Below are 13,447 nucleotides of genomic sequence, written 5' to 3' on the forward strand. Positions count from 1 at the left end.
TGAACCTCCAGCTGATTGTCGGACATCTACCTGGATGTCCACCATCAAGGTTCTGAAGCCAGTTCCAGTTGCTCAAGACGCTTGGAAGCCACCTCAATTCCGGGTCTCCTTCTCCTCCTCAAACACCCAGGCCACCAGGCTGGTCATCCTTTGCGATATCTCCTGCAGCTTTTCCATGTTTTTCCATCCACCACTTCCACCCTAGGGTCCTCACCTGAGTACTTCCTCATTCCTTCAGAAATAACTACTGCACAGCTCCTGAGTTTCAAGCGTTGTTAGGAGCGCTGATCAGAGTTACACTGGAGTCTGGTCACTCTGGCTTCTGCGGGAAGAAGAGATTGCACGTGCAGGACAGGAGGTGGGGCAGCGGCCAGGAGATTTCGTTCCCCTGAGATGAGGAGACGTGCGTAGACTCCTGTAGCTCTCCTGAGGTGCCACCCCCTCCGGGAAGCCTCCACCTTTTCCGGTGCTCACAGAGCCTCGCTCTCTTCTGGGTCTGCAGTGCTTCTCTTGGCCCTTCCCTTATACAACCCAATATGTCCTTCCTGCATGCAGTGGCTTTTGAGCTTCTTAGAGAGAAGAATCCTTTGAAAACACAAAGAAAACCCATACACCTTCTTCTCAGGAGAATGCATCTCGCATAATTCCGTACAATTTCAGGGTGTGTATCCACAGGGTCCGTGTTCCCTGGGTTACGAGCCCCTACCTCTACAGCCCAGAAGCCTCTCACTTCCTTATATCCCCTCTCTTTCTGCACTTCAGCGGACACACAAGATGCTCAGTGTGTATATTTCCATAATGAAATCCTTATTCCTGATAGCAGCCTCTGGAAACCCATGACACTCACTTTTCCATCTGTGTGAAGTAGTGCAAAATTTGGCTTGAAATACTCTAAAATTATATAAGAACGTGCTTGGCTCCACGGTTCAATGTGGAGCACCTCCTTGGGCCAAGGGGCACTGTGGTCAGAGCGGCTGGGTGGCACTGCACACAAACAATAGCTTTTCAAGCTAATCGTGCTGCATATGGATAGGTCCAAGGAGCTTTCCAGAAGGAGTGAGCACCAAGTCAAGTCATTTTATGGCTGGAGGAAACTTACAGAAGACTCCTTAGTATTCGCGTGATCATGTGTTATGGGCAGGACAAAACCACTGAAAATAGTTCCAAGTGGTTGAACATACGGAACATTGAAAAACAACAGAGAGAAAAGAATTGTAGGGATGGATTACAGAGTGCTCTTTTTCTGTATTTTTGTTTCTAAAGCCAACATGAGGTCCAGAGTGAGGCAAATAAAATTATGTTGGTATTGAAAGCACATTTGCAGAGATTGCTGTTGGTCTGCAGAAAATGTCCTTCTGGCATCAGCATCTCCTCTATCAAAGCCCTCGTTTAAGGGGAACTCCTTATCTGCAATCCTCAATACTTTTAGAGATGGATTTAAAACGAAAGATTTAAAAGAAAGACATCTTTTTTCTTACTGTCGAATTTTGAGAATTCTTTATATATTCTAGATACAAATTATTTGTCAGATATATAATTTGAAAATACTTTCTCCTAGTCTACAGCTTGTCTTTTCAGCCTCTTTATAGGGTCTTCTCTCTGTCCATCTTCTCTCTGCAGAAGTCTCTGCCAGGCCCCCCAAGGGATCACTCATTGCCTGCTGCAGCCTTTCCGGGCTCCACACACTGCATACCTATCCTGGCCTCCTGTCATCCATGCTCTGAAGTTGTTCTCTGGTTCTGTGGCTTGGAGATTGCCTGGAATACTGCCCCCGCCCAGCCTTCTGGTCCACTCACCCTCCAGGCCCCTCCCAACAGCTACTCCCTGGATATTTATGCTCCTTTGCAAATGCATCCCACTTCAGCTCCCCCTCTACCCAGTTCAGCTGCCCCTCTGCCCGGTGCTGCTTCTCTCCCTCCCTCCCTTGCAGGTGATGTTCCCAAAAAACCACCAGCACGTTCTCCATCTCAGTGTTTCCAGGGAACCCATAGACCACCTATTGCCCTACTGATCTGCCTGCACCCCTAAAATTCTAACTTGTTCCAGAAAAAGAGAAGCAAAACCAAAAAGACAGCTCACTTGATACAGTTAATTTTTAAAATCCTCCTCCACCTGGCAAGATAATTTTGAAGCAGTGCCTAAGAAAAGGGACAGCTGGAAGAATTTCAATTTTATTCTAAGCATCTCTTCCTCTAAATATGCATGAGTGAGTTTGACACTTGCAAATTAAAATTCACTGTTAGCGAAGCTTGTTCCATAAAAATCTGAAACTATCTGCTACACAATCTGCTCTTTGTTGAGTGATAGTGTTTTACTAACTAGCTATTAAATAGTCACTTAATGATGAATGGTTTTGGACAAAAAAGCAAAGTTTGAGTACATCAGCATTTATGAAGTAGTTGCAAATGATGGGGAAAATCCTTCAGAATTACTTAGAAATGAATTTATATGAAAAGTACAGGTCTACACAGTGACAATGTGATTACTAAAATGTGAAATGTTCATCTCTACGAAAACTTGATACAATTAAATGATGTTGGTATGTTTCTTATAGATCAGATTACCTTTTCCATTGACTTTTAAAGTCTTATTCTAAAATCATTCCTAAAGAATCAGGAAGCATTCCTGAGACCAGCTATTCAAATCCTTGCGTGGAAATTAGTATTTTGACCTGTAGAAAAAGACGTCTATTATTCATCCTGGTTAGAGGGTAAGGCAGGAAACAGAGGAAACGAGTTTTGTTTAACTTGCAGATACTGACTCACCCCTAACTCTAACCCCTAACCACAACAGCAGAGCTGTATGGTTACTCTTTGAGTATTTTTATAACACTTGGTCATCTATCAATTGCCAGCCCCATATATATAGTAAGAAAACTTGGGAAAGACCTCATATAAAAACATCTGAATATTTCAACTAATCTCCATAAAGGGAAAATAGACCCTTTTTAAAATATCACAAAGGTAACAAGGTTGAAAGCTTTGTAAGTCCATGAGACAGAGCAGTAGCTGGTCCCTTGGGTGGGGTTCCCTGGAAACACTGAGATGGAGGACGTGCAGGTGCTTTGTTGGGAACATCACCCGTAAGGGAGGGAGGGAGAGAAGTGGCACTGGACAGAGGGGGAGCTGAACTGGGTAGAGGGGGAGCTGAACTGGGTGGGGGGGGCTGAGCTGGGTAGAGGGGGGAGCTGAACTGGGTAGAGGGAGAGCTGAACTGGGTAGAGGGGGGAGCTGCACTGGGTAGAGGGGGAGCTGAGCTGGGTAGAGGGGGAGCTGAGCTGGGTAGAGGGGGGAGCTGAACTGGGTAGAGGGGGAGCTGAACTGGGTAGAGGGGGAGCTGAACTGGGTAGAGGGGGAGCTGAACTGGGTAGAGGGGGAGCTGAACTGGGTAGAGGGGGGAGCTGAACTGAGTAGAGGGGGAGCTGAACTGGGTAGAGGGAGAGCTGAACTGGGTAGAGGGGGGAGCTGAACTGAGTAGAGGGCGAGCTGAACTGGGCAGAGGGGGAGCTGAACTGGGTAGAGGGGGAGCTGAACTGGACAGAGAGGGAGCTGAACTGAGCAGAGGGGGAGCTGAACTGGGATGCAATTGCAAGAGAATGGTAGCTGATCCCACAGGGAGCCCAGGAGCTAGGAGAACCCTTCAGAGTTGTCCTGGGAGGTGAGGGGCTGGGTCTTTGTACCCCGACGTGACTATCTTTTTTTTTTTTCCTAAGATGATGCTATTTCTTCATTTCATTTATTTATTTGTTTGTTTATTTATTTATTCATTTATTTTTGGCTGCACCATGCAGGCCTGTGGGATCTCAGTTCCCCGACCAGGGATTGAACCCGTGCCCCCTGCAGTAGAAGCGCAGACTCTTAACCACTGGACCGCCAGGGAAGTCCCTAATGTGACTGTCCTTGAAGTCCCGTGCCCCGTGGTGGCGGCTCACTTCACTTGAAGCACCCTCCTAGACCCTGAACGGTTCCTGGGGAGGGACTAACTGTGAGGGGTCAGCACCGCATCCTGGGTAGCTGGGGATTGAGCCCCTTGGTCCTGAAGGGGGCATCAGAGGGGCCCCATTCAGCATCCACTACGGTGGAGTGGGCTGTGCTCAAAATGAGTGGGGAGGGGTCTCTTTTCTTTTGTCCACGCAGCAAAACAATGGAACACAGTTAGAGAGGGCAGGACAGCGGGGGCAGGTGCTTGATTTCCGCATATCACCGTGCAGGCATGACCACTGGAAAGGGACCCTCGCCTGCAGTGTTCGCCTCAATCAAGCCAAAGGATTTTAAACAAGAGGCTGGCTTTTATCACTTGCATTTTCGTGGACTTTGGGTATTGACATTTTATATTCACCATCACCCCCCTCTCCCTTGCTCACAACTTCTGCCTCCTTGGTCCAATCACTCCTTGACTACATAGCCCGTCCAATTTCTCTCTCACTGTGATGCATCCAAAAGTCCCAGATGCATCTACCAGACCCCAGTGAGTTGCTTCTCCCACAGAGAACTTTGCGAGTCTGAGCGTCAGTGGGAATCCTCAGAATATGAGAGCGTGGCCATGGCTAGCCGGGCTAGAGCTGGGTCTCCGCTTCTGGACAGTCACAGAGGGACACAGTCTTTCAGGATCCACTCTGATTCAGATCAGGGTTTTGGTCAGCTGTGAAGCAGTATCTGTCTGGGTCAGCCGCTACAGTGAACATATTCACGTTTTCAGATGACGCTAGCTTTCAGCCTGAATTCCATTTCCCAAAGAAGGAGTTTATGCGGAGAGAACCACCACCCTGGCGGTGGTCTCTCCACTTGTTTGAGGGTGAAAACCCCTCCGATCGCACCCAGGACAGCAGCACACCCCTGCCCGCCCACCACCCAGCAGCCCCATTGCACAGGGCATGCCCGGCCCGCAGTGACTCTGAACTCTGCTTTCCTTTGGGTAGGAAGAAACAAGTCCTGTTAAAACAGGTCCAAGATGTCGACGTGAAGTGATGAATTGAAATGAACACACTTTGGTGAAAGCAGACACAATTATTTTGACTTTGTAGTGGTCACTTAGTTTGCCAAGAACTGTTCCTTATCTCTACCCTTGAGAAAAGATGAGTGGAATCATTTACCTTGAAGAATGAAAATTCAAAGCTATCACATTTGTGAATAATGTAAAGTATCTGAGTTGTTGAAACCACTCCTTATCCTAATAGGTATTTATGAGTCATAGAAAAGATGGCAACTGTCGACCAACATGAAAAAAAAAAATGAAGATGTGGTACATATATACAATGGATATTACTCAGCCAAAAAAAGGAACGAAATTGGGTCATTTGTAGAGTCGTGGATGGACCTAGAGGCTGTCATACAGAGTGAAGTAAGTCAGAAAGAGAAAAACAAATATCATATATTAACGCACATATGTGGAATCTAGAAAAATGGTACAGATGAACCGGTTTGCAGGGCAGAAATAGAGACACAGATGCAGAGAACAAATGTACGGACACCAAGGGGGAAAAGTGGCGGGTGGTTGTGGTGGTGGGATGAATTGGGAGACTGGGGTTGACATATATACACGAATATGTATAAAATAAACAGCAAATAAGAAAAAAAAGTGTCAGCTTTCATAAAAAAAAAAAGAAGAAAAAAAAGAAAAACAGCTGGTAGATAGCATGGTTCCCAAGGAAACGAGTGACTATAGTTTCAACAAATTTGAGATTATTCCACGGATTCAAAGCAAAAAAGCAAAAAAATCCCCAATTTCTAAAATTCCAAATACCTTACCTTATTTTTTTCCTTTGTTTCTTTCTTTGCCTTTCCTTTTTTGCCTTTTTTGGGTTTCTCTTCCTTTTTCTTCTTTTTGTTTTTTTCCTCCTCTTCTTGGCTTGCAATAATATCCTCAATAACCTGGTAAAAAGCAAAATCATCGTGGCATTTTCAGAGTTGGATCGAGATGAGGACTATTTTTCCTGCCTGGAAGGAAGTATTTGTGCCAGTGTCCCTCCTCTGCCCTGCTCTGGGTCCACAGACCGACCCCTCCTAACATCATTGGGCTCCCTCCTGCCATCTGCCTTTGGTTGGATTCATCAGTGGAGGCAGCAGTGGGATCTTGGAGGGCAGAGAGAGAGAGAGGGTGGACATTTCTGAACCAATTCCCTGCGGGTTCAGAGCTGCTCTGGCTCCCAGGGGTTCCACAAACACCAGGAGAGGTCTCAGCTCCCTCAGCATCTCAGCCGCAGCCCGAGCGCCAGGCCCACGCACACCTCTTCCCCAAATCCCAGCCAAGAACTCTTGGTTTCCTGCTTGGACTCCATATATGATCATGCATCTCTCCTCAGAGTTGGTGTCTTTCACCTGTGATTTAATTTGTATTTCCTACAAAAATCCATTTGTTCTCCTAAAATTTAAAATATTGGTTAAAAAATACCTGGTTCACATGTATCCTGTGACTCACATGTAATCACAGGATTAGCGTCCCTGGAGAATTAGCAGAAGTTTGTAAAGAGCTATATAATTCCATTCAGTACCGCAGGTATTTACTGAGCTCTCACCCACTGTGAATTCTGGGAGGCAGGATGGTGACCGTGACGGGACACATACCCTGTTTGACCCTCGGGCTCTGCTCATCACTGGTCATGTGACTGAGACAAGCGGCATAACCTCTCTGAGCCTCAGTTTCCTCAGCTTTAGAATGAAGTCAACACTTCCATTCACAGCACTAACGATCGCCAGGCATGGTTCTAAGAGCTTCACAAAGACGAGCTCATTTACTGCCGAGCACAGCCCACGGGTGCAAGCTGTTATCGACCTGTTTTATCGATGAGGGAAACAGGGCACAAAGCGTTCAGTCACACGGTCAACACACACAGCTAGTAAGTGGCTTGAGCTGGGATTCAAACAGGTGCTAACCAGGATGACCTGCATAATGTAGAAAGTAAAGAGGCAAGATGCCTAACGATATCTCTAAATTCATCCTTCAGTGTGAAATGCATCTAGTGAAACAAAAAAATGACACTTGATGGTTACAGTTTCAGGATGCATACATACATAGTCAAAATGTAAGAAATGTAAGGGAATGATAAACACCAAATTCAGTACAGTGGTTACTTCTGGAGAGCAAGGTATGCACTTAAAATAAAGGGCTACGGCTTCCCTGGTGGCGCAGTGGTTGAGAATCTGCCTGCCAATGCAGGGGACACGGGTTCGAGCCCTGGTCTGGGAAGATCCCACATGCCGCGGAGCAACTAGGCCCGTGAGCCACGACTACTGAGCCTGTGCGTCTGGAGCCTGTGCTCCACAACAAAAGAGGCCGCGATAGTGAGAGGTTCGCGCACCGCGATGAAGAGTGGCCCCCGCTTGCCGCAACTAGAGAAAGCCCTCGCGCAGAAACGAAGACCCAACACAGCCAAAAATAAAAATTAAAAAATAAATAAATTTAAAAGAAAAAAAAAAAGGGCTAATATCATTTCACCCCTAGTGTGTTGTACTAAACCATCCTCCTGTGATCAAGCCTACTTTGATTATGCCTTACTGTGATTTACTAAAATGCTGAAGTTTATTTTCTAGTATGGTATGTTTGAATTTATAGCTATGTTGTTTTTAGGGGCTTCATACTTTTAAAAGTGTTCAAAACAGCTTTATCATGAACAAAGCAGACTATTCAGGCACCATCTGGACTTAAAAAAAAAAACTATAGTCATGTGTCCAACTCCACAGCATCCTGAAGCTCACCCATCCCCTAGGCTCTAATGAAGATTTTGCAGGGGCGGGGGGCGCTCAGCGAGGGGGTACTGGGGAGTTGAGGTGACGTATACGTTGTGCACATTATTTGGTAATAAAAAGGGTGTCTTTAGACAGGATTAAAAGTCCCTTGTTATCAGAATAGCAATGTTTTCCTTGGGGATCAGGCTCACCTGCACTCACAGAACCAAACTGTGGCTGCCAGGACTTTTATGCTCCGGTGCACTTACGGAAAATGGACATGTTTTGGTCTCGGAAGTTTGGAAACTTTCAGAAACTTGAATATATATATATATGTATATATGCATCTGAAAAGAGGATAAAATCCTTATTTGTGGAGCATAAAATTCAGTGTATCGATTGCATCAATAGCATTGTTTGTTTCCTCTAGATCTTTACCCAGTTTATTTACTATTTTGAATAGATAAAACATTTACACCATTCACACTTCAGAAGTTACGAAAGAGCATGTAGTGAAATGTTTCCTCCCCATTCGTAACTTATTTGACCATTCTCCTACCAATGGAAATTAAGGTTATTTCCAATCTTTTGCTATTACCCACAAAGCTGCCATGAATCAACGCATGCAAATGTCACTTTGCAAGTGTGCGAGCATACCTGCAGGATAATTCCTACAAGGAGAAACGCTGGATCACGTGCACATACATGTATAATACCATCAAACGGCCTCCACCGGGTTCTGCTGATTTACACTTCTGCCAGAGATGCGGGCAACCACGCGTTTCCCCACATGCTCACCGACACGGCGCTTATGTTTGCCAGTTGAACGGGTGAAAAAAGGCATGTTGTTGTATTTGTTTTGGGGTTTTTTTTTTTTAGGTGTCAATATGGAATTTATTTTGCTTATGCTCTTCAACTATAGCAAAACCTCCCAAAATGAGAGGTGCACTTTAGTGCCTATTAAGTCAGCCATCACGTTTTTGGTAAACTAAGGGGACTGAAGGTCAAATCTGGCCTGCTACCTGTTTTATTTTTCTTTTTGAAAATATATGTATAATTTTATTGAAGCATATTTTACCTTTTTTACATTTACCCATTTCAAGTGTACAATTCAATCATTTTTTAGTAAATTTATCAAGTTGTGCAACCATCACCATAAATCAGTTTTAGCACATTTCCATCACCCCACTAAGATCCGCTCATGTCCATTAATTGTTAATCTGTCTTCCCTCTCCTGCTCTTCTCCCCAGGCTCTAATCAACTTTCTGCTTCCATAGATTTACTCTTTTTGGACATTTCATATGAACGGAATTGTATACTATGTGGTCTCTCATGTCTGGCTTCTTTCACTGTGCATCATGCTTTTGAGGTTCACCCAAGTTATACCATGTATAAATCGTTTGTTCCTTTTTTATTGCTGAATACTATTCCATTGCATGGATATACCACATTTCACCTACCCATTCACCAACTGATGGATATTTAGGTTGTTTCAAAATTTTGGCTATTATGAGTAACGCTCCTATGAATAGTCACATACAATTTTTTTTTGCGTGGACATATGTTTTCATTTTTCTTGGATAAAGTCCTAAGAGTGGAAGTGCTGAGTCATTTGGTAAATTTATATTTAACTTTTAAAAAATTGACAGACTGGGGGCTTCCCTGGTGGCGCAGTGGTTGAGAGTCTGCCTGCCAATGCAGGGGACATGGGTTCGAGCCCTGGTCTGGGAAGATCCCACATGGCGTGGAGCAACTAGGCCCGTGAACCACAGCTACTGAGCCTGCACGTCTGGAGCCTGTGCTCCGCAACAAGAGAGGCCGCGATAGGGAGAGGCCCGTGCACCGCGATGAAGACTGGCCCCCACTCACCACAACTAGAGAAAGCCCTCGCGCAGAAACGAAGACCCAACACAGCCAAAAATAAATAAAATAAATAAATAAATAATAAAAATAAAGGAATTCCTAAAAAAAAAAAAAAAAATTGACAAACTGGTTTTCCAAAGTGGCTGCACCATTTTACATCCCCACCAGCCACATAGGGGGACTGCCTCTTCTCTACATCCTCAACATTGGTTATTGTCTTTTTTTTTTTAATTACAGCCATCCTAGTGGTTGTGAAATGGTACCTTATTATAGTTTTAATTTTCATCTTCCTAATGACTAACAGTGTTGAGCATCCTTCCATGTGCCTATTAGCTATTCATATATATTCCTTTGTGAATTGTCTATTCAAGTCTTTTGCTCATTTTTTGATTGTACTGTTTGTCTTATTATTGAGATGTAAGAATTCTTTGTACATTCTGGATACAAATCCTTTATCAAGTATAAGTTTTCAAATATCTTCTTCCAGTCTGTTCTTGTATTTGCATTTTCTTTTTTTTTTTTGGCATTTTAATAATTTTTATTAATGTTATTGAAATGTTATTAACATTAAGTATTTTTATTATTAATAATGATTTTTCTTAATTCTGTATTCTTGCCAACATAGCAAGTGGTATTTATGGTCCACTAAGGTTTTGTACTTTTGCTTTGTTTGTTTTGTTTTGTTTTTTAATTGGAGTATAGTTGCTTTACAATATTGTGTTAGTTTATACTGCACAGCAAAGTGAATCAGCTATAGGTATACATATATCCCCTCTTTTTTTGATTTCCTTCTCATTTAGGTCACCACAGAGCATTGAGTAGAGTTCCCTGTGCTATACAGTAGGTTCTCATTAGTTACCTTTTTTTTTTTTTCATTCCATCTAGATTAACCAAGAACTCCATGTTATGATATTTTTAAATTAGAATTGAAACATGGTGTTTTGCATTAAAGATATGCAAATTTTGTGGAGAAAATAAATGTTATATACCCTCTAATGTTCTTTCACCTAATTAGCATTTAATCATGTGAATTTGCTTTCTTTTTTTTTTTAAAACATCTTTATTGGAGTATAATTGCTTTACAATGGTGTGTTAGTTTCTGCTTTATAACAAAGTGAATCAGTTATACATATACATATGTTCCCATATCTCTTCCCTCTTGCGTTTCCCTCCCTCCCACCCTCCCTATCTCACCCCTCTAGGTGGTCACAAAGCACTGAGCTGATCTCCCTGTGCTATGCGTTTTCTTAATGGCATCTTTTGAAGCCCCAAAGTTTTGAATTTTGATGAGGTTTAATCTATCAATTTTGTCTGTCAGTGTAGCTTTAATTTGCATTTCTCTTATACATGTGAGGTTGATTGTCTTTTCATATGTTGAACATCTTTTATTATGTTTCAAATCCATTTAGATTTTCATTTCTGAGAACTGTTCATAGCCTTTGGCTTTAAAAATATTGGGTTATTGAGTTTTTTCTTATAGAGCTGTAGGAGCTCTTTATATATTAGAAAAATGATCTCTTATCTGTGATACTCGTTACAAATAATTCTTGCAGTGTGTCATCTGTCATTTGACTTTACTTGGGGTTGGTTTTGCCATGCAGGTTAAAATATTTTTTTAATGTAGTTTAATTTATGTTTTTTTTCTTCTATGACTCCTGGGTTGTGCGACAGAGGTAAAAAGGTCTTTCCCACTCTGAGGTTGTGACATATTTCTTTGTTGGCTGCTTCTAGTTCTTTTGTGTTTTTGTTTTGTTTGACATTTAAATCTTTGATCCATTTGGAATCATTCTGGGGTAAAGTATCAAGAGATAGAGATTAATTTTCTTCTTTTCCAGTTGACAACCTGGTTATTATAATACCATTCATTAAATGGTCTTTTTCTTTTCCTTCTACAAGAAAGATAAGATGCTTCTTTATTATACACTAAATTTCCATGTGTATTTGGATATATTTCTTGATTTTCTATTCTTTTTCATTTAGTCATTTGCCTGTATCAATGGGCTCTTAAAAACATGTTTTAATACCTGGCAGGGCTGGTTCCTCCTCATTACCCTTCGTTCTCAGAATTTTACTAGTTATTCCTGGTTATTTACTTTCTACCTAAAGTTTAGAATCAAATTAGTCACCACCTGCATGCCCTGACTCCCCACTCCAACAAAATGCTATTGGTATTTTTATTTTGATCGTACTACATGTATAGATGATGTTTGGGAGTGTTGAAGTATTTATAACATTGAGTATTCCTACCTAAGAACACAATATGCTTTTCCATCTGTTCATTTTCATTCTTCAGAATGTTTTAAGCTGTTCTTCCCATAGAACACACATTTATTATTAAATTTATTCCTGGATATTTTATCTTCGTGTCATTGCTGCCATTGTAAATGGACTCTTTTATTATATTTTCTATGTAGCTGCTGTTTGAACATAGAAAAGCTTTCTCTTTCTGCATATTAATTTTGTAACTCCCTGTCTTACTTCTCATATTGTTTAAGGTGTTTTTCAGTTTATTCTCTTTGCTTTTCTAAGTACAGAACATATCTGCAAAAAGTGACCATTTCCCCTCTTCCATTCCAATTCTCTATCTCTACATTCTTTCTCTTGTGTAATAGTGTTCAATAGATCCTGTGGGTCAATGGTGATAATGGCCATCCTTGTATTTTTCATGACATCAGTGGAAATGTTTCTTGTGAATTTCATTAAGCATGATATTAACTTTTGAACTAAGAAATATTTTGTCATGTTGAAGAAGTATCCATATATTCCATTTTTTGTTCTACCTTTTAATATCAAGAAAGGGAGTTGAATTTGTAAAATGCCCTTTCAGCATCCACAGTGATGAGCTTATGGTTTTCCCTTTTGGATCTCTTTATATGATGCAATGTATTCACAGAACATCCAAAACACAACCATGCTTGCGTTCGGGAATAAACACCACTTGATTGTAGTGTTTCGCTAATATTTCACTTTGCATTTTTGCATTTATACTCATAAGGAAGACTGATCTGAGCTTCTATTTGTATTCCATCTTTTGGGGGGCTTGGCATTAATGTGATTATGCTCACTTCAGAAAAAGTATTTGCACTGTTTTGTTTTTACAAATATAAATTTGACTGTATACGTGCATGTTATAATGATTGTGTTTGGTCTATCTCTTCTGCCTCCTCCCCCTCCCCTTCCTCCTTCTCCTCTTCCTTTCTTCCTCTCCCTCCTCCTCCCTCTCCTCCCATTAGTAACAACTGCTAAGACTTTCTGAATGATTTCAGGGTGCCAAGCTCCATTCTGAGTACATTACATGTATCATCTCATCTAATTATTGCATCGGCCCAGGGAGGCAGGTGTTTTTAGCATCCCCATCCGCAGACGAGAAAACTGAGACACAGAGGGGAAGTCGCTTGCCTAAGGCTGCAGACCTAGTGGAACTCGGATTCTTCACCACAATGCTGTCCTGACTCTTCAATCATCTGCCTTTTAAAGTCATGCTGCTTTGTGGCTCCCTTTGTTTGATTTTAGTGTACGTATTAACCAGACGTTTTCAGTTTTCTTTTGCTTTTAGTTTGACTGGACATTAACTCTACTTTTGAGAGTTTCTGATGGACAATTTAGACATTCCACCAACATTCTTAGTTCTGTAATTGTTACCTTTAAAAGCTAACATGAAACATGTCTGGCTGCTTATCATGGGCTTTCAAGATACAACTTGTGCCGGATGATTTAGCTGGAGGGACAAGACCTAAACATGTAAAAAAGTGAAATAACATCACGTCAAAATGACAGTCACTCAAGGGAGGGCTTGAACTGCCAACAAGAGGGTGGTTATTAAGTGGTCACACAGTTCAGGGGAGAAGGACAGGAGGGTGGAGAGAAGGCTTTGGGAGCTGATGCTGGCTTTTGACAGGGAGTTGGGAGAAGAGCTGTTC

At 42.1% G+C, this 13,447-nt stretch overlaps 1 protein-coding gene across 1 annotated transcript in view; it reads right to left on the reverse strand.

Moving 5' to 3' along the window:
- Positions 1-13,447, reverse strand: part of IQCA1 (IQ motif containing with AAA domain 1) — a 172,123-nt gene that overhangs the window by 90,636 nt on the left and 68,040 nt on the right. The window contains exon 8 of the mRNA XM_036858051.1: positions 5,748-5,870. Coding sequence (XP_036713946.1) covers positions 5,748-5,870 — 123 coding nt within the window. The remainder of the gene's footprint in view (positions 1-5,747; positions 5,871-13,447) is intronic.

The sequence above is a fragment of the Balaenoptera musculus genome, chromosome 7 (assembly GCF_009873245.2).
Source record: "Balaenoptera musculus isolate JJ_BM4_2016_0621 chromosome 7, mBalMus1.pri.v3, whole genome shotgun sequence".
NCBI classification, from domain to species: Eukaryota; Metazoa; Chordata; class Mammalia; order Artiodactyla; family Balaenopteridae; genus Balaenoptera; species Balaenoptera musculus.